The sequence below is a fragment of the Ciona intestinalis genome, chromosome 14 (assembly GCF_000224145.3).
Source record: "Ciona intestinalis chromosome 14, KH, whole genome shotgun sequence".
NCBI lineage: Eukaryota > Metazoa > Chordata > Ascidiacea > Phlebobranchia > Cionidae > Ciona > Ciona intestinalis.
In genome coordinates this window covers 2240393-2261281 of record NC_020179.2, presented here as the reverse complement: position 1 = coordinate 2261281, position 20889 = coordinate 2240393, and the positions used below count along the sequence as shown (strand labels likewise).

The following is a 20889-nucleotide window of genomic DNA, read 5'->3' as shown; positions in this document are numbered from 1 at the left end:
TAGTTATCCGCGGGCTTAAAACGACCAGGTCTTTTTAATTTTAAACGGGTTTTATTAATAAAATACAGTTATACGCAACAGGTACTGCACCGTCTGCATAATATCCACAGTAGGCCGGCCTCGTCTGCACCATATAAAACACCGCCTATGCCCACATGCAATACAATTTGAAATAAACATTTAAATAAGCAATACAAAAGTTCTAATTAAAGCAAAAAGAAAATTGAACGGGAAGCACTTAACGGCAATTGCTCAAACCTCCAACTCAGGTCACTAATGGTAATGGGTAGGGATGCACATGACAGAATATTTAGACATTCTAGGATATCCTAGAATATTTTATTTCGAATCTAAAATTCTGAATCTAGATCTAGAATTCCAGATCTATTTCGAATCTTTTTATATTTATAGGAAAAAATAATTTTACCCACATAAGTTGGTTTATTGACTCTTTAATAGCAGCCTTGTTGGATCATAAGCTGTAAAATGCTCAACAAATTTATTGGGTAGGTTTTGCTTTATGAATTGGGTAGGTTTTGCGTCATGAAATCCTCTAATTAGATTCGAATACAAAAGGATTCGAATCTCCTGGATTCGAAATTCTGTAATGTGCATCCCTACTAATGGGTTGTGATAAATAAGTTTTATACATACATACAATCTGTAAATACTTACATCAATATCTTCTAAATCAAAATCAACTTCATCCCCAAACAGATCTTCAACTTTGTCTTTTCTCATCACAGGCTTTTCTGTTTCCTGAAGGAAACCAAAACTCAATTAACCAGGAACGTACACAGAAGGAGTTAAAGAGATAAGTCTCTTTCTATTTAAATTTTATTTTTACTGAATAAGAGACTGGCAATGCCATTTAGGTTGAGTATAATATATCTTCCATTATGCAATTGGTTGCACTTAATTTTTGTCTGTTACATTTTCGTAGCACCAAGTTTTTATTATGTTTTTTTTACATAAGAAACAACCTTCGACCTAATTGATGAGCTCCAAGTCAAGGTCACATTCACAGAATTTAATACAGCCCTTGATTTTTATAGTTAAAAACCGATGGATCTATTTTTGCACTCACAAATAAATCAGAACTACCCAACCAAATTCCAAAGAAAATACCTGCTTCAAATCTTCTTCTTCCTGAATTAAACTTTCAAAATCAAAATCATTTATATCTTTTATTGACCATTTTCCTGGAGTTAAAGATGGAGACTTTTTTACCGACTTAAATTTGAAAGTTCTTTTTTCTTGTTTTGATTTAGGTGTAGAGAGAATTTGATTTGCATTACAATCCTCAATCTGGTTTAAGGTTGTAGAATTTTGGGTTTGTTTTTCACCTTTTTTTACCCATTGAGATTTTAGTGTTGTTCGTAATTCGTCAAGGTTTTGTGAGAGATTGGAAAGTATCTTGTCAGTTCTGTTAAAAAATATTATTTGTTTAAAATGCTTACTGTTATTTGGGTTATAGGCCGAGTTTCGCTTTACTGATGGGGTGGCCAGCTGTAGTGCCATGAAACACTTGGGACGCAATTACGCCATAATCATTGTCTATAGACCAGCCAGATTGGAAAGTTTGCAAACTGCGCGGAGAATTTTTTTGTAGATCGTAATTGCGCGGATGAGAAATTTTTTGCGCGGATTGTCTGATTCTTCAAACTTAATTGTTAAAGTATTAAAAGTACTAAACCAAATAAATACAGTAGAAACTAAACGGCTGAGGTTAAAGGACTTACTACCTTTATCTTATGTTCTCTTACGCAGCGAATATGACGTAGGTCTTTGTGTGTTTGTGACGCAGTCGGCCAACGTGGGTATATGCTGAAGGAGATGTAATTTTAACTTATAAACAAGTGGCTCCCGAACTGTAGTACGCAAAGGTCTCCCAGGTGGTACGCGAGCACCAAATTAAGTTCACACTAAACGATGGCAAATAATCTTTTAGAGATTATCATAAGCATTGGATTAATTCAAAAAAGGTTTGTAAAGGGTTTCGTTTTCATGCTAGTTAATTCACACAAGTTACGTACAGTGTGTCATCTCATGCTCTATTCTTTAGAAACCCTGCTTTGAGCAGGTACAAAGTATTTTTGCAAACCTATTTATTTTATTTATTTTTTATACTTACGCGCATTCGTGAAAAAGCAAATATCCAACCTGTTTTTAAGCACCTGCAGACTAAATAATCAAGGGGACAATTGCTATTATGACGCAATAATCAACATGTGAATTGCCATTGTGTCGTAATTAATTGTCAGGTCAAACAATCGCTATTATGATGCAATGAATCCACGTGTGAATCCCTACTATTTCGTAATAAACATGCTGCTTGGCTGAGAAAAACATCGTAAATATACAGCAGTAAACATATTAGGATTCCATTGACTACAATAGTAAACGGGACTCGCGAAAGAAAGAGAGTGTATCAGATAACGTCACAAACACACAAAGACGGACGTCATAATCGTGAAAAAACGTAAGAAAAAGGCAGCTTGTTTTCAACCTTATCCAAGCGCATTTACAAACAGGAAAAGTTATCCAGTCTTGCAGCGATATTTTATGTGCCTTATTATATTTTTGCGGGGATTGCTAGTAAAATCTTGAAAATTGCGCAGATTTTTGACCAATTTTGAAAATTCTGTGCGGAGGATTTATCCTTTAATCTCCGTTTTATCCTGCGCAAACGACATATTTTCCAGTCTGGTAAAGCAGCGACTTAAGCTAGGTCATGCATTACTGAAAAAACATTAAAGAATACTTGTAACTGAAACTTACGAGTCTCTTAACTGATTGGTCCAGTTAACAAGGTTGAACTTATTTTCCTCGATTTCAGCAATAAAGTCTTGCACCTTGTCGCACACATTCACCAAGCAGTCGATAACTGCATCTGGTCCATCCATATTAAAGCATTTGGTTTATTTAGATAATTGTCTTTTACTTAAAAAGCCAAGTTATATAAATTGGTGCCTACAACATCAAACTCGAAGTTGTTTTGAAATTGCTGGGGAAACACCCGATTGGCGGGAATAAAGCGAGATATTTTAATTTACAAGACAGCAAAGCTCTAATGAGTAATTAGTAATTAGAATAACATTATTCAACCATTTTTCCACAACGGTCAAAAACAAACCAGAAATAACTAACGAAGTGATAAATGCTAATAAGCTATAAGAGTAGTACATCCCTACTTAAATGGAAATAATTTGATACAGGCGCAGGCTTGATTTTTGTACGTTACATTTTCGTACAGGCAGAATATTACTGTATTTCATTACACAAGAATCGTTTAACTCAATGATCACCAGATCCAGGTCAGATTCGCGGAATTTATTAAAGTTATTGCGAGTTATTATCATTTATTAGGTGTATATGTGTCTGTAAGATACAGTATGTTCGATGTAACCGACCCATAGTTGTTTAAAAATTAATACCAATTCTTCATACAATAACATACTGTAGGCAACATGTTAAAAACTGTAGCCCTGTTACAAGAGAAAGAACGTTTAAACTTGATTTTTAAAGCCTACAATATATTACACTTTGTGTAGGCTACATATATTCATAATGAATTAATATTAATCAAAAATTTCAAGAATTTTAAAAACCCCCTATTCTTTAACCGCCTATTTTTGAATCGCCAAACTTCCAACTGTTGTGTGCAACTCCTCGTCTGTGTGAATACATTTCTTAGAGTCGTTGTTAAATAATAAAAGTATAATACAAGGCCTATACTAGTACCTCCACCTCTACTATTACCTATAGTAGGCCGTATTTTAGTTGTTCGTGGTACCTTCCAAAACGTCACGTCTGTAGACTGACACAGCTTGTCGTTTGTTTGTCTGATAAACCGAGTTGATGACATAACGTTATATGGAGTAGGATAAAGTAAATACGGAGGCGAACTTAATCTTGAAACTTGACCAACTTATACATAAGTGGTAAGATTGTCGTTTGTGTTCCAAATAATTTTAAAATAATTTTTAGCTTTTTTATTTTTTGTACCTGCCACGTTAAAAGTTGCAAAAATTTTAGTCATTTGGAAGCTATTGTTAGGGTTTTATATAAAAAGTTACATACCCGCGAAAATTAAAAACTGCATACGGATAGAAGTGCTCAAATGTGATCTATACCAACCAAAGTTTTAAAAAACGAAACAGTTTTAAAGAATTGAATAAAAAAATAGCAGAGAAAACTTTTTTTCTCTGAGAAAGTGGGCTATACTGAACTGTAAACGTTTCTAATTTTTAAACTACCAAAGAAAAGTAAAACAAAGTCAAATTGGGTGTATGTGGTGAGACTTGGGGTGTGAATAATGCAAACCTCTATCGAAATAAAGAACATCTGAAGTCAGGTTGCAAAACACACTGCACCTTTAATAGCATTGTTTAGGGTATTTATTTGGCAAGAATACGAAGAGTAATTAGTACGACAAAAGATTATCAGAAAAATATTAATAAGTTTTTCGGGAAGTCGAAAACCTTTCTAGGAATTTCCCAGTAATCGAATCTCCATCGGAGCACAGGTTCCCGCAAATATGCTCTGTGAGGTCGGCTTGGAACGTATTAGTCAGTCCGCTGAAACCGGACGTCACTCTAATGACACGTGTGGCACTTCCAGATACGTCAATTAAATGTTCTTCGTCCAGTACATTTCCATTGTCAGGCTCGACGCCGATGACGTAGATCTAAAATTTATGACGTCATAAAGGCTTATGGCTATAGACAAAACTCTCTAAAAAAGCAAGTTATCTTGAAAATAACTTTTAAGAAATTAAACTTTAAATAGTAGTAATTTTATATTTTTTGCATGAAAAATGTTTGAAAAGGTAAATTTAAGCGATCCTACGCGTTTCCAAAAAAGTAAAATGAAAACAATTCCCAACAAGTTCGTCCAAACCCATTGCAATAGTCAGCGCTTTTGCTTTATTTTAGACACACAGTTGGACTTTAAATAACAAAGAGTGTGGTAATCATTATGTTGGTATGTAGCTAATAAACATATCAGTATTAACTCCGTTCTAAGTATAGACTAACCAAAGCCCCGTCATTCCTTAACGCCCGTGATGGCCCAGCGACTTTATCATGCGAACGACCATCTGTAATGACAACCACAACGTCGGTGACTTCTTTTCGATTCCCATTACTTTCCTTTAAAAGTTCCCTCTTGGCATACCTCAGCGCCTGTCCGGTTTTAGTGCCTGCAAAATGATATATAATATGGTAAAGAACAACAACACATATTTTAGTAATATGTACTTTCACGGCACTTATTTATATACCACGACTGTCCACATAAGTCTCACAGGATATAACCGACAGACATGTAGTAGAGTGGTATAACATGAGACATGTTTTCATTAATATTTCGTCCAATTTGGTAGTACACAAAAAGTATTTACAAAATTATATAACCGAACCTCAGCAGGGACTTTTAAAGATGTAAATTGTTAAAAACACGATCATGAAATCTGACATTCAGTTGATTACGGTATCCCATCTTATTCCAGGCATATGCTGTATAACGATTAAAGTTCGGGAAACGTCCAAGTAAAAGAATGAAGTAAAAGGTTTACCAGATCCACGATAGGGGAGAGTTCTTAGTTTGTTCAATAAACCCTCTTGGTCGTCCAAAAAGTCGTTGAAAAGTATCTGAGTAGCATTGTCGACTTTTCCGTTGTACCGAATTACAGATACCCTTGTAAGGTTGCTACCAACAACGAAGGAACTAAGTCCAGAAACAATAAGTTATGACAAAGACAACATTTAGATGTTTAACTTTGCTAGTTTAAAGATAGTAGTTGGCCAATGCTTTTAATTTTCTGCCGCAGCATTGGCTCAGGAGTTAGACCAGCGTTTCCCAACCCTTTTTGTGTACCCTTATTTTAGTTGATATTCAAATCTAAAATTAGTTTGCAAAAATGTGTATCCTTTGGGGCATCACTTAAAGTACTTTGCCATAACTCGGTGGTCGCTTATAATATAGCTTGTTCAAGTTGCCATGCACAAAAACAAAACATTAAAAACAAGAATTAAAGCCGAGGCTATACAGTTGTATGGTATTACTTTATCACGGTTTCTGCAAATCCCATCATAGATTTCCAATTTTCTTTTCCTACCGATGAAGACGAATCAAGAACGAGAACCAAATCCATCTTTGTGTACGGAGGACAGTTCCCTTGTAATATACAACTAGATTAAGAAGGTGGAATATATAATATTTAGCGAAAAACATTACAGTGTATTATTCGACAATATTCTCAAGGTCCAACAAAGTGCTCGGCGGAGGCGATTATTGTTGTTAGGTTTAAAATTTGTTGTGGAACGAATAGAACATTTTTCAATGCCTGAAAAATGCATAATTTTATGGTGCTCATTTTGAAATGCTCGCCGAATTGGAGTTTAAGTCATCAATCCAACAGCGTATAGTTAAATAAAAGAGGATAAAATATTTCGCAGAGTTTGATTTTTTCTCATGAAATTACTTTCATTTTTGGGAAAATGTGGTACAAAAACAGAAAAAAAGTACCGTTTTAAAAATCAAATTATACGTACAATGTTTACGCGGGAAAGAAACTGGCACAGGCTAGTAATTTCGGTAGGTTAACTATACAAATTGCAGAATAACAATGGTATGAAAAAGCGTTTCGTCTAACCCCACTTTGTTGTTGTGCAGTGGGTTTTTTATTATCAAACTATATAAAGAACTTGTTTTTAAATTAATAATTTTTACCTCAGGGGTTATTATATAATCTTAATTTGAAAATATTTGGCAATATTCAGTCTTTCATCAACCTACTATAATATTATCATTATAAGACATGGCCCGCGCAAATGCAGCTTTACACTCTGTGATTTATAACAGGCTTACTCGTGCAGCAAGGTCTTGGTGCGTCCCACACCCCATCTATACACACGAACTCGGTGTTTCTCGGAGATGGAAAATAATCTTGATCTGCGTTGCACTCGAGAGAGCATGTTGAGTTAAAATGGTTCGAATTCGAACATGAGAACTGCCCGTTGTTTATTTGGCCCAGTTCCGTGCATAAAATTTCTGAAACAGTGAACTTTATAGTTAATGCCTCGCTTGTTAAATTAAAGTCAAAATGTATATATCGTTTACTGCACACTCGTCCAAAAATGTGCATATATATAGTAGGGTAGGGGGAGAAGGGACACCTTATCATTCTATTTTCTCGTCATATTTGGTAGTAGTCAAAAAAATTCGAAGAATTATAAAACCGTATCCTCACGACTCTAATAGACCGTTGTTAATTGTTTAAAACACGATCAGGATATTTAGATATTTTGTGTTAATGGTGTCCCATCTTTCCCCACCCTTATATATGATTGATAACAAAATTGCGGAAATATTTGTCTAAAAACTTCGTGTGCTGTATCATACTGGATGGCACGAGGGTATTTTATATACACAACACTGTTTATGGGATAAATTTCCGAAGAAACTTGATTTTCAGCAAACTGCCGTTTTGCCCCCAAGACAAGATTAACCGCTAAAACGTGACAGCACGCACGGGTCTGCTACTGAGTGGGATAGTGGGTCGGGAGAAAGTATAATTTTTTTTTATGAATTACAACAGTGTTATTTTTGGATTTATGTGGTGAATAAATTTACCTTCGCATATTGGTGCAGGTTTGTCCCATTCTGCATTTGTTTCGTTGGTAAAAGAACAATTCAGTGTCGAGTTATTAGACAAAGCATATCCTTGGTTGCACAAAAACCTATAACAGTAATAGTGGTAAGTTCCTTGGACCTAAGTGTTATTGGACGATTCCCGTTGCAAATTAACATAAGTCTTAAAGAACTGAGAATGCTAGTAGACTAATTGGCGAATTATATATCATTTTATATAAATATAGTGGGGAGGGGAAATTGGGACACCTTTTCATTTTATTTTCTCGTCGCATTGATAGTAAACAAAAATCATTTAAACAATTACAAAACCGTAGCCCTACTACCTCCATAGACCCCTGTTTTGTTGTTTAAAACACGATAATTATGTTTGGATATTATATGCTAAAGATGCCCCTTCTTTCCCCACAGTACTGTGTAGTACGTATACCCTTACACACAATATATAAGTAACAATTTTTGAACAATTAACGATCCTATATAGTGAGGATACAGTTTTCTAATTCCTGTGTTCTATGTTCTTTGTTTGCTACCAAATAGGTGGAGAAAATAGAATAAAGCTGCCCCACCTCCCCCCTACCCTACTATACCATTAATTGGACTCGAGTTTGCTGCGTATTTTGTAACTTTCGGTAACACCTACCTTTAAACAATTACCCGAAAAAGCAGCTGTTTCGTACGGAATAAGAAATAAGTTTTATTTTCACCTGCATTGACTTCCTGGTCGATTTTCGTCCGTACATTCAGCAAGACCATTCGCTGAGTCGATGTGAGCTGGACACACGATTAGTTGACAAGTAGGTGCTACTGTAGACCAGAATCTATTTGGCTCTGTGCAAAGTAATTGGAATATAGAAAATTAGAAGTCGGTTTATAAGCACTTTTAACTAGATGGTATACAATCAATAGTAATATGGTACACATAACTTACCACATGTTAAAAGATTGGAACCGGACAAAACGTACCCAGCCTCACAGACGAATCGACATATACTTCCAATCATGTTGCTGTCGTTACATGAAACGTTACCACCTTCCAATTCAGTATGTTGTATTGCACACTCGTGTTCTAAGATAGTGGTATACAGATTTACTTCATGACTAGTTAATTTCATGTTCAAACCTTTATTGTATTAAAGGTATAATATTCAGCACATCATATAGTAGTGTGGGGTAAGACGGAACACCTTTAGCACATAATATCGAAATCTCCTGTTCGCGTTTTAAACAGTTACCAACAGTCAATGAGAGCCGCGAGAATGTGGATTTATAAATCTTAAAATGTGCTTTTGTTTACTACCAAATGGGACGAAAAATATAATGAAAAAGTGTCACATCTTCCCCTAACTTATATACTATATACGTTAAAACTACATGCTTACTTAAACACATTGGTGGCTCCTTGTCAAAACGAGCAACGTTTTGGTGCGGAAGTTTTGTACATCTGCTGCTTGATGGTCCGATTACATCATACCCTGTGAAGATGTTTTATAAAAGCATTTGTAATACACAGACTCAGTGGCGCAGTCAGAAACAAAATGCGCCCAAAAATGGCCGACTGCCCACCGCACTTTTTTAAAACATTTTTTAAATTGTCTTTACAAAACGTTCGTTTAGTTGACCACGCATGGGTAACCGTGCCCGTTGTTACCACGTATATGTAACTTTATATGTGATATTGATTTTTTCTTTTGTGTTATATGATTAACAATTCGTACATTCCAAAGATTACTGGGTGGAAATAATGACGATTAAGTGTCTTGCCAAAACCCATAGCGCCATAAGTGAATGGGTATGTACAAGAATCGGCGCCACTGGTATATAAAATGGTATATATACCATTATGGGTGCGTATGTCTTTGGACTTTTAACGGCAGTTTCTCCAACCCAGTGGCCTTTATAGCTTGTCTTAATTTTCAGACATACATCAAAACATAAAAAAAACTCCTTAAAAAAGCAATCCCGCGTACAAAGCTACATACAGGGTATTTCATATATAAGGTGATACGAGGTGTATAAAAACAGAACACCCGCGTTATAACGACTCGTTTTCCGGAAAATATGCAAAAATTTATAAATAATATATTTCTCCGTATATAGGTCTCCCCCATTGTATTTAGTCCGACCTTTTGTGCGCCGCTTTATTGCGCAGCATGCGGAATAGCATCCTGCCCAAATTCAACAGATTGCCCAAACATATCACGACTGTGTCTTACCCGGATCGCAATCGAAAGTGCATGTCGTACCAACGCCGATATAACTAACATTATTCTTGTTGGGGCAAATTACGCTTCCGTTATCAGGCGGCTCCAATGGAGGACAAAGAAGAATTCTTTCAGGAAATTGTTCGATAACTGAAAAATATACACTGTGTTTGAAATAACTGAAAATAATAGATGTGGTAAGTTGATATAGTAGGGTTGGGGAAGATGGGACATCTTTTGATTCTATTTTCTCGTCCAATTTGGTAGTAAACGAAGAACATTCAAAAAATTATAAAACTATATCCTCACGACTTCCATAGACCGTTGTTAATTGTTTAAAACACGATTGGGATATTTGGATATTATGTGTTAAAGGTGTCCCATCTTCTCCCGCACTACTGTATATGTTTTGATTCTCTTTTATCGTCTAATTTTATAGTAAATAATCGCGGGCTATACAAACTTTAGTATAGATATACAGTATGGAATATACTACCAATAAAATACAAGTTCTTTAGATAAACAGTATAGGCGCATGCACCAAACAGTATCTAAATATTTATTCCAATAAAAGGCAATATTAAAAATATATAGTAGAGTGAGGGAGGATGGGACATCTTTAGCACACAATATCCAGATATCCTGATCGTGTTTTAAATAATTAACAACGGTCTATGGGAGCCGTGAAGATAAAGATTTATAAATGTTTGATTGTTCTTTGTTAACTGCTAAATGGGACGAGAAAACAGAGTTAAAAGGTGTCCCATCTTTCCCTACCCTACTGTATATTTCATGGATACATGTAAATCTAAGCATCAAATGTTAAAATTTAAATAAAAGACGACGTAGGATAAGCAATTACTTTTTTCATGGCAGTACAGTAACTTTAAGTTGCATCGGTCAGTGTTACAACAACATCTGCAGATTGATCCCAATTCTGAAGGGTTGCATTGAACGTTCTATATTGATAGGAAAACTAAAAACCTTAAATTTGTTTATTAGTTTTGGTGAAACTCTTTTTCGTTATCACATTGAATATAGACTATATCCTACAGTATAGTGGTTAGTCTTGGCCCATACTATCTATATATATATGGTGAGGAAATATGGGATATTATTGTCTGTATGGTGTAACGGTCACGCCTTTTATCCAAAACATTATTTCTTTCTTTTTTATCAACAAGCGTGTTTTAACAACTGTTGTTTTACCGTTACTACCCGTCTTTTCGCTTTTTATCAACTCTCTTGTTCTTTCTTATCGTGACCGAAGAGACGAAATAAATTTCATTCATTCATAACAGACAACGATATTATTGTATGGTCATAAGGGCACTTTTGTATAATTCAGTAAATACTCTTTGTTTTGTACCAAATGAAAAAAAAAAGAATGTTAATGTATTATAGACCATCGAACCCCAACCAACTATACTACCCTGCAGTTATAGAAACACCACATATTAAAATAGAACCACAATAAACGTATACCTGACGATAGTTGTTTTCACACGCAAGCTTTTGTTTACAGCGTTTCCATATACGAACTCCTCTATCTGTTGTGCGGGCTTCGTTTTGGCACATCTGAAATTACTTTTTACGTTACTACACTATAGGCACCAGTGAAGAATCTTCTGGTACGATACTGATTAGGCTGCTGGTGGGAAGTGTTAGAGGTTGTTGGTTTGCTGAGAAGTTATTGGTTAGCAAATAACTTATATGGAAGGGAGATTCTTTACCAAGACACTAATATGCAATTTTGTAAATACGTTGTATATCGAGCTTTAGAGCTTGGGTATGCTTTTTGCGAATGAATTTTTAAAATAAAATTTTAAATATAGGCATATACAGTTAAATGACCTCATACCTGATCGCTGGCACATCGTCGAATTCTTCCTATCCGCGTACAATGTTCGTTACTTTTCGCCGTGTCACATACAAAACACAATGTCCCTATATGCCAATACAAGGTTTAAATAACAATACCATTCTTTCAAAAGTCATGCAAACACAACAAAATACAATTTACCTGTCGCACGAGCTGCTAACAGAACAGATATGAGGTAAAAAAGCCAGTTCATTGCTGCGTAGTAATCAAATTGTGTTGCTTTTCGAGCTAAAATTCTTGGCCGACTTTTGGGTCATTAGATCAACTCCCTTTTTTCCTTGTGTATAAAATATTGTAAACCACAACAAACAAACCCTTCTGCGCATGTATAGGCACATACTACTATGCTGTGAAACCTTGTCCAGTATTGTATTTAAGTTATGCGAGTATTCATCACTCGGCTGTGTTAGTTTCTTTGCCACGTATAAACTTTTTATATAAAATTTGAAAACGTATATTTTTGCTGATTTTATTCCTAGTTTAAACCATATTCACCTCTACCTGTTTTTCGTAGAAACATTACTTAGTTTTGTGTACAAAACTTGAACTAATTTAATGAGACAAAATCAAACTGTGTAAAATATTTTAGCCTAATTTATTAAACTGCTGCTGGAATGATAATTCTAACTCACAAATTATACCATTTCGGCAGATTTAATATGAAAAATGTTGCATTCGTTCAACACCGAATTTTAATACTTTGACGACAGTAACCGCCTTTACCGCGCACCTTGTTGAACCGTGAAAATACTGACGAATATGTATGTCGTGATCGAACACTATAACATTTTTTTCGTCCACCGTCAAATGGGTGCCTGTAAAAAATGAATTTTAAGAAAATGTCGTCTTACCCTACATCCCATGTTCCCCTCTCTAATATACATGTTAAACAAAATTATAAATGTGATTTTTGTGTGGTGTTTAAGATGAACGCCATACAAAAACCCTATAAAAAATCGTAATCGATGCTTACAATATGACACTTCCTCTTTATTCGGGACTAATGTTCGCCATACTATACCCTCCATTCTTATAGGGCCAACGTTATGATCGTTTTTGACCTACACCAAAACCCAGCAATGCCTTTGGTTACTTTGAAAAATAACGTTTTCCCTCTTTATTTCTCTCCGTATGCTTCATATGGATTCGTTTTCCCGTGCACACTTAATCATTACATTCATTTTGCAGGAAACACAAAACTAATCCAATACTTTTGATACGGAACTGTATTGACTAAAATACTCAAAACAAACACGATACGACAGCATGCAAACTGACAATTAACAACAAAAATCTTGAAATACTAGAATTTTACAGAAAAAGCGGTAACCAAACTGATTAATCAAATTCAGAAGCAACAAACGCATCAGCTGTTAAACCGTATCCGCACGGGTTTCTACAGAAATGGTCGCTTAGATCAGTCATGAGATTTTCGTTCAAATCACTAAATCCCGATGTTGCAATTTGCAGGTGATCCGGTGTCCCAGCAATGCTAAGCAATTCGTCAGCATCGAGCCCACGGCCATTTGATGGCACGATTCCAATTACGTTGATCTAAAAGATTTGTAAATGTAAAGAAGAGATAAATATTGAGTATTATTAAATACCAAATTAGTAATACATATATTGATAAAGACTGCTACTGTCAGCGTATTATAAATCCGATAACGTTACTCGACTAAATATAATTGTTTTTCTATAGAATTAATTATTCGGCGACCTATATTGAGACCGGTAATATATTTTACGCAAAAATACGACGGTTATTGATTTTTTAAACAAATAATCAGATCTACTCCCTTGTGGTAGGGTGTGGAAAGGGGGGACACCTTTAGCACATAATATCTAAACACCCTGATTAAATTTTTTTTAAATAATAACAGTTTTATAATTATTCGAATGTTCTTTGTTTACTACCAAACTGGACGAGAAAATAGAATAAAAGTGTGTCCCATGTTCCCCTACCCTATATACCCCGGTTCTTATCAAAATAGCGAGAATACAAAATATTCATTACCAAGACATTCATGTCTCTAAGTTGCTGTGATACTTCAGTGACATTGTCTTGTGATCTTCCATCTGTAATAATCAGCACGACGTCCTTTACATTCTTTCTATTGCCACTAATCGGCTGCAAAAGAACGTCTTTGGTGTATCTCAAAGCCAGGCCCGTTTTAGTGCCTGAAAAAAAACATAGAAAATTTTTAATAATGAGTTAAAAATATATTGATTTTTTTTATTATATTGTAAATACTAAATGTAACTGGTATCTTCGCGTGGCGGAAAAGGACAGGACGTGTGTTTATAACACGGTGGGTGTTCTGTTTCATGCACCTCATGTCAGCTTATACGAGTTACCACATATGTAACTTTGTAGGTGATTGCTTTTAAAATTTGTTTTAATGTGCAGCTGACAACCCAATAGTGACCATTGAATTAAAGTAATTATCGTTAACAGTCTTGCCCAAGGACACAAACGCCCACAATGGTAGCAGCGACCAACCTTGAACCCTTAACCTCTCGGTTGGAAGAAGGTTCGCGAACCATTGAGCCACGGCGACAGAAATATTGTCATTAAAAGTTTTATAATTTTCTTGACCAGCTTTTACCTGATCCTTCGTATGGTAGTTGATCTATATGAGACAAGAGGCCGGTTCTATTATCTGGAAAATCTCTAAACAACACACGATTCGGAATATCAACATATCTGTTGTAACGGATCACTGAAACTCGCGCAAGATTTGAAGCAATTACGAAGGAGCTGAAAAATAAAACGATTTTGTTTAAATGTGTTTCGGCTGCTATAAAAATATATAAAAGCCCATTTAGCTATATTATGGTTTAATAGGGCAGAGTTTTCTGATGCGTATTTTTATTTTAGATTTTAAGGTTCTAAGACTAATTAGGCCCTAAGAACATTAATATCGAATAGTAACATGCGCTACATTCTCCACCTCAACAGAAGGTATGAAAAATATACTTTTGTATTTATAAGCCCCGTATTCTGTATGTTGATTTATGTTTGTCTTTAAAGGTGAACAAAGTTACTCATTTGCGCAAGGTATAATAGGGTGGGAAAGATGGGACACCTTTTCATTCTATTTTCTCGTCCCATTTAGTTGTAAACAAAATCAATTAAAGAATTATAAACCGTATGTTCACGACTCTTATATAGACCGGTAATAATTGTTAAAAACAGTATCTTGATATTTATATATTATGTGCTAAAGGTGTCCCGTCTTCCACCACCCTACTATATAGTACTGTGGGGTAAGATGGGACACAACTAGAACATAATATCCAAATATCCAGATCGTGTTTTTAACAATAACAGCGGTCTATGTGAGTCGTGGGTGTCCCTTCCTCCCCACCCTACCGTATAGAATATTATAAAGGCATTCTGCTTCCGACAACAAGTAACAATAGCTCACCCAACAAATCGTTTCGCGAAACTTTTCATTGTGTTCCAATTGTCAAGTCCAACAGAAGACGATGAATCAAGAATAACGACCAAGTCCATAACAGTATAAGGTGGACAGCTTCCTGTTCAGGTGTAAAGACAGTTTAATACCAGCTTTATTTGTATAAGCACGGCAAGCATGAGCTGTATTTGTTTTGGGGGGTATTATAGCAGCATCGCTTTTCATTATTATTCATACGTAGTAATTTTTCTATTTTTACATGTTTTATTTGCATCTAAAATGCCACACAGCACGATTATACATCTTAAACTTACTCGTACAACAAGGTTTGGGGGCATTCCAAATTCCATCTATGCAGATGAACTGAGTATTACTTGGTGAAGGGAAGTAGCCTTGATCGGCGTTGCACTCAAGGGAGCATGTTGAGTTGAAATGGTTCGAATTCGAACATGAGAACTGCCCGTTGTTTATTGTGTTTAGTTCGACACATAGGCGCTCTGTAATGTAAGCGTTTCGTAAATCTACATGCTACATGTATATAAGTTACGCAATGAAAAAAAAAACTTAAAATTCATACCCTCAAGACGGACAAAGCTTATAAACAAAACATCTGATAAAATGGTCTTTCTCCTTATACCTATATATGTATTTTTAAGAGAATTAAACACCAATTTACGCGCCTGTATGATCTTTAATTATCTCTCTCAGTATCGATATGAATATTTTAGGACATTGAATGTATAATTACTAAATATAGTAGGGTTGGGGAAGATGGAACACCTTTTCACCCTGTTTTCTCGTCTATAATTTAGTAGTAAACAAAGATCGCTCATAAAATTATAAAACCGAATCCTCACGACTCCCATAGACAGTTGTTAATTGTCTAAAACACGATGAGAATATTTGGACATAATGTGCTAAAGGTGACCCATCTTCCCCCACGGTACAATATAACTTAAGGACAGTCCTTATAACACAAGCATTCTGTTCCATACACCTTGTGTCAGCTTACGAGTTACCACGTCTTTATAAACCTTCGGGAAGTAATTATTTTTATAAGGCTTTTTATTTGTTTTATGTATGGCTAACAATTTAGAAATCCTATTAGTGACCACTGGCTTGGAGCAATTGCCGGTAAGTGTTTAGCCTAAAAACACATACGTCTACAGTGGCAGCAGCGACGAGCATTGAAACCGTAACATCTAACCATTTCCACGGCGCCGGTCAAAACATTACCTGTACAAATTGGAGCAACGTTGTTCCACACGGCAATAGCATCCTCTATGTTACAAACTAACGTCGAATGCCCAGTTAGTTCAAATCCATTGTTACAGAAGAAACTGAAAACAGAAAAATACAGTTTACAACAATTTTGGCACACCGCCTGCGGGGATTTGTTTAAAGAAAACAACACGGACATTCTCTATTGAATTCTTGTTTATTTTAATAACTTAAAGCGTAAAGTTTCACCTGCATTCGCTACCGGCTCGATTACCGTTGGTACATTCAACGCGTCCGTTTTGCAGGTGACGCTGAAGTGGACATGTTACACTGTGACAAGTGGGTGAGACTGTTGTCCATCGTTTAGATTCCTCTGTAAAAGATTAATATTTGAAGAGTTGTGTTTTGGAAACATTTATAATAACATACCACATGTGACAGAGCGTGAACCTCTGAGCAGGAATCCAGCATTGCAAATAAACGTACACATGCTGCCAATGTTCTTAGATCTCGTACAAGAAACACTTCCGTCAGTGGGCGCTGTTGGGATCGCTGGACAAGTCTTTCCTGTGGTTCATCATACAAACACAATAGCTTTAGGATAAAAGATAATTACTTACCTACACAAAGTAAAATAAATATACAATACGGTATTTTAAAAAGTGGTATATATAGTAGAGTGAGGAATGACGGGACACTTAGCACACATTACCTCTATATTTCAAATATGCCACATAAAAATTTGGGGGGTGATACCTACCATATTAGTACTACTACACCTTTGTTTAGTTGACACTTAAAACAAACATATTAAAACACACGGGAAGTTATATATACTTACGTTTACAAATAGGTGTACTCTTGTCAAATTTTGCTCCTATGCTTTTTCGAACGCACGTGCTTTTAACGTTTCCTATCAACTCGTATCCTGGAATCAAAACAGTTTTAGACGTAATTTACTGCAGGCGGTAAGAAAATCTACAAAATCTACAACTTTAGCATGAAATAACACAGAAATATGAGGCTTTAGTTTAAATAAACAGATGTTGTAATGAGATAGAAAATCATAAAATATTGAAGTAAAATAATGCCTGCGTATTCCATTTATTTCTTATTAATTGTGAAGATAGGCATCTGCATTCAATAAACAAATATATAAACGTCGTATATAATATAATGAATAGTCAGTCGCCATTTGAAACTCAACCTTATACCTTCACTGCATGCAAATCTACATTGCGTTCCGATTTCGTTGTATTTGTTTCTAAACTCGCAAACTTTGCGTCCATTTTGAGGATGTTCAAGCGCAGGACAAATAGGGCTTCTCACCGGGGTTCGAACCACAACTGTAACACAAAAATCGTTCATAAATATTATAATAAAATAACCGCCACAGCCCATGTGTGTTCTCGGGCCCTTATGTAGAAAACTCAAGAGTTTTTGGTACTTTTAATTAAAGTATGTATAAATGATATTTTTTATAATATGATGTAGAATTTTGTCCTCATAGCACCTCTTAATATATACCCACTCTACCATATTTGTTACGGTACTTAAAATAGGACAATACGTATAATAATATAACCACAAGATACAATAAAACAAGGGTAACTATGTTATATTCATTCATTCACCTGGAAGTTCAGGTTCTTCGCCAATGTACAGTTGTCTAGAGTTGCATCGGTCTTTAATGCAACAACTTCGGCATACTGAGCTTAGTTGAGATGGGTCGCATACGCTTCCCTGCAAACAAGTGATAATATTTCATATTTGTAATGAATGTGCTTTACTTAAGTGTAACCTATACATCAAATTTGATAGGCACATTAACCTTTTTTCACATATAGTACTGCGGGGGAAGATGGGACACCTTTAGCATATAATATCCAAATATCTTCGTATTTTAAACAATTAACAACGATCTATACGGGAGTCGTTAGGATACGACTTTATAATTTCTTGAATATTCTTTGTGTACTATCAAATGGAACGAAAAAATAGAACGCAAAGGTGTCCCATATTCCCCGACCGTATTTAAGAGAATATTGTAAAGTATTTTGTGCACACAAGTGACCGGTTTACTTAAAATGAAATCATAAATCTGTAATACATACCTGAGAAAGGTTGTTATCGCATGCTTGTATTTGCTTGCACCTCTTCGAGATATGCACTCCGTTACCAATGCGGCGTACTTCATTCATACACATCTGCATAACCACACATAGGTCAATTAAATGAACTCCTGTGGTTCATTTCACAAAGGTATTATAAGCACTTACTTCACCGTCTTTACATCGCACCAGACCTCCTTTTGAGGTGCATTCTTCATTTGTTCTTGAGGTGTCGCATACGAAGCACATAACGGGAACAGCTATATGCGGAAGAAACAAATAAATTTAATGTAGAATCGAAGATAAATATATATGTCGATTAAATAACCAGTTGTAATACACATTATACCAAACATTCCATATCTATTGTATATGGTAATGTGTGGGGGAAGATGAGACACCTTTAGCACACAATATTCAAATATCCTGATCGTGTTTTAAAACAATTTACAACGCTCTATTGAAGTCGTAAAGATACGATGTTCTTTGTTTACTAATAAATGGCGCGAGAAAATGGAATGAACACATTTTCATTCAATTTTCTCGTCCCATTTGATGGTAATCAAAGAACATTCTTATATAGACCCTTGTTCCCATAGACCGCATTGTTAATTGTTTAAAACACGATCATGTTATGTGGATATTATGAGCTATAAAGGAGTCCCTATACTTCTGCCGCCATACTCTGTATAACCGTTGCAAATAAGTTTAAAAAAAATCGTTAAAAAATAAACAAGATGTAAGTATGTAACTTTTTCGATGTGTACAACATGTGTTAGATAATTGAAACACACTTGTGTGCTTCACATAAACGCAAACTTAAATTCTTACCCGATGTATACTGTCGAAGTACCACAACATAAAATAAAATAGCACAAAAAATAGTCTTCATTTTGATGCCTATATGTAAGCTTACAATATCTCTATGTTTAACACCAGTAAACGAATGACTTGTTTCGCAAAGCATGTCCCTTATATACACCCTAACGGTGGAATTTTCTCTTTTAAATTCTTTAAAACTCAAGTTGCACGAAAACGAGTTAGTTTGCAGGGCATTTGGAGAAATAAGATTTCAGAATTTGTTGATGCCTCACTGCGATAACGCTGACCATAAATAAGTCAGACTATGTAGGTCAAGCCTAAAGAGATTTATTTAGAAAATCTTACCTTGGCAGGCAGCATTTACAACTCGCTAATGTAAACAGGTTTGACGCAAACGGTTCAACGTACGCGCAATTAAATGGATTTATAATTCACCCTGGGCAACCTATATGCAGAATGTGGCACATTATGAGAACTAATCTGAGCTCGATTTGCGTCAAACTGAAAACCGATTCGGCTGCAGCTTGAAATACTTGGAAAATCAGTTACCGACCGACAGTATAGAAATTTTGAATTAGAATTTTAGCGCAAAGCATATTATCAGATTATAGTTAAGTAAATAGCAGTTTATGAAGGATATTTCGTGTAAACCTGTCGTCCAGGTGAAGCTTAAAATTTCGCGATACGTGGAATTGCAGGGAGACAACATTCCGATAAGTTCACATAGTTAAAAAACGTATTTATTATCGGTTGAATTTAGTGTTGGGACTTGGGGTAATATGGAACACGTTGTTTAAATCCCCGTTACAGGTACCCACTTAATTAATATATTAGACACAAAAGATTACGGTATAGTATTCAACAGTATTTTCACCGTCCAACAAATCTGTGTTGAACAAACAAAAGATTTTTTTAATGGCTGAATAAAAAGCATATTAATAGGATGCTTATTTTAAATGCTTGCTAAATCATATTAAAACTCCAGAAATTTTATAGTTTACGAGTTTGAATCATTAACTTAGTATTGTAGTTTAATAAAACAGGCTGAAATAGCTCGTACAGTTTGATCTTTTTGTTCAAGCAATACCAATTCTTCATATAGTAGGTTGGGGAAAGGTGGGACACCTTTTCATTCTATTTTATCGTCCCATTTGGTAGGAAACAAAGAGCACTTAAAGAATTAAAAAACCGACCCCACGACTCCGATATGGACCTTTGTTAATTGTTCAAAACACGTTCCGAATATTTGGATATTATGTGCTAAATGTGTCCTATTTCCCCCCACCCCACTGTATATAGTATAGTAGGCTGGGGACGAGAAAATATAATAAAAAGGTGTCCCATCTTCCCCCTACTATAATATACAATAACATATTATTAAAAACTGTAGCATAGGGCAAAGCCATATATAATCTCTACAAACTCCTGTAGCCTATAGCTTTGTTTGTGCGGCAAGACAAAGATTGTTAACATTTGATTTTAAATGCGTGCAATATTATTTCGTGTTTTTTACGTATATAGTAGAGTGGGGGAAGATGGGACACCTTTACCACATAATATCGAAATAGCCT

General features: G+C 35.3%; 3 protein-coding genes across 4 annotated transcripts in view; all 3 read right to left on the bottom strand.

Moving 5' to 3' along the window:
* The window catches only part of LOC100179894 (Werner syndrome ATP-dependent helicase homolog), a 17603-nt gene extending 14581 nt beyond the window's left edge, over positions 1–3022 (bottom strand). For both annotated transcript variants that reach the window (XM_002131717.4, XM_018814930.2), the window contains exons 1-3: positions 2782–3022; positions 1129–1426; positions 676–759 (exon numbers count right to left, since the gene is read on the bottom strand). In XM_002131717.4, coding sequence (XP_002131753.1) covers positions 676–759; positions 1129–1426; positions 2782–2906 — 507 coding nt within the window. In that variant the 5' untranslated portion in view covers positions 2907–3022. The remainder of the gene's footprint in view (positions 1–675; positions 760–1128; positions 1427–2781) is intronic.
* A 1434-nt stretch (positions 3023–4456) lies between these two features.
* Positions 4457–11975, bottom strand: LOC113474867 (E-selectin-like). Its single transcript, XM_026837630.1, has 14 exons — positions 11884–11975; positions 11722–11807; positions 11346–11438; positions 10723–10819; positions 9873–10010; positions 9039–9131; positions 8588–8725; positions 8364–8487; positions 7639–7745; positions 6874–7056; positions 6069–6180; positions 5579–5730; positions 5040–5203; positions 4457–4690 (listed from the first exon to the last, which is right to left on the bottom strand). The coding sequence occupies exons 1-14, from the start codon at positions 11933–11935 to the stop codon at positions 4457–4459; spliced, it is 1773 nt and encodes a 590-aa protein (XP_026693431.1). The 5' UTR covers positions 11936–11975.
* A 986-nt stretch (positions 11976–12961) lies between these two features.
* LOC113474838 lies at positions 12962–20599 on the bottom strand. Its single transcript, XM_026837476.1, has 14 exons — positions 19328–20599; positions 18665–18756; positions 18500–18592; positions 18020–18128; positions 17600–17731; positions 17227–17313; positions 16815–16952; positions 16635–16758; positions 16401–16504; positions 15479–15661; positions 15174–15285; positions 14352–14503; positions 13760–13923; positions 12962–13296 (listed from the first exon to the last, which is right to left on the bottom strand). Exons 1-14 carry the CDS (start codon positions 19461–19463, stop codon positions 13081–13083), a joined length of 1842 nt encoding a protein of 613 aa, XP_026693277.1. The 5' UTR covers positions 19464–20599; the 3' UTR covers positions 12962–13080.
* Between the last annotated feature and the right edge of the window lie 290 nt (positions 20600–20889).

What these genes read in the sequence shown, in the direction of transcription:
- LOC113474867 (XM_026837630.1), bottom strand. Translation starts at nt 11,935, where the DNA reads ATGAACTGGCTTTTTTACCTCATATCTGTTCTGTTAGCAGCTCGTGCG. An exon ending in TTCCAATCTTTTAACATGTG is followed by an intron (nt 8,488 to 8,587) that starts GTAAGTTATGTG and finishes TACTTTGCACAG; the next exon opens with AGCCAAATAGATTCTGGTCT. An exon ending in TCTCCCCTATCGTGGATCTG is followed by an intron (nt 5,204 to 5,578) that starts GTAAACCTTTTA and finishes ATCATTTTGCAG; the next exon opens with GCACTAAAACCGGACAGGCG.
- LOC113474838 (XM_026837476.1), bottom strand. Translation starts at nt 19,463, where the DNA reads ATGCTTTGCGAAACAAGTCATTCGTTTACTGGTGTTAAACATAGAGAT. An exon ending in CGTTGCTCCAATTTGTACAG is followed by an intron (nt 15,662 to 16,400) that starts GTAATGTTTTGA and finishes CTTACATTACAG; the next exon opens with AGCGCCTATGTGTCGAACTA. An exon ending in ACTACCATACGAAGGATCAG is followed by an intron (nt 13,924 to 14,351) that starts GTAAAAGCTGGT and finishes GTTTTTTTTCAG; the next exon opens with GCACTAAAACGGGCCTGGCT.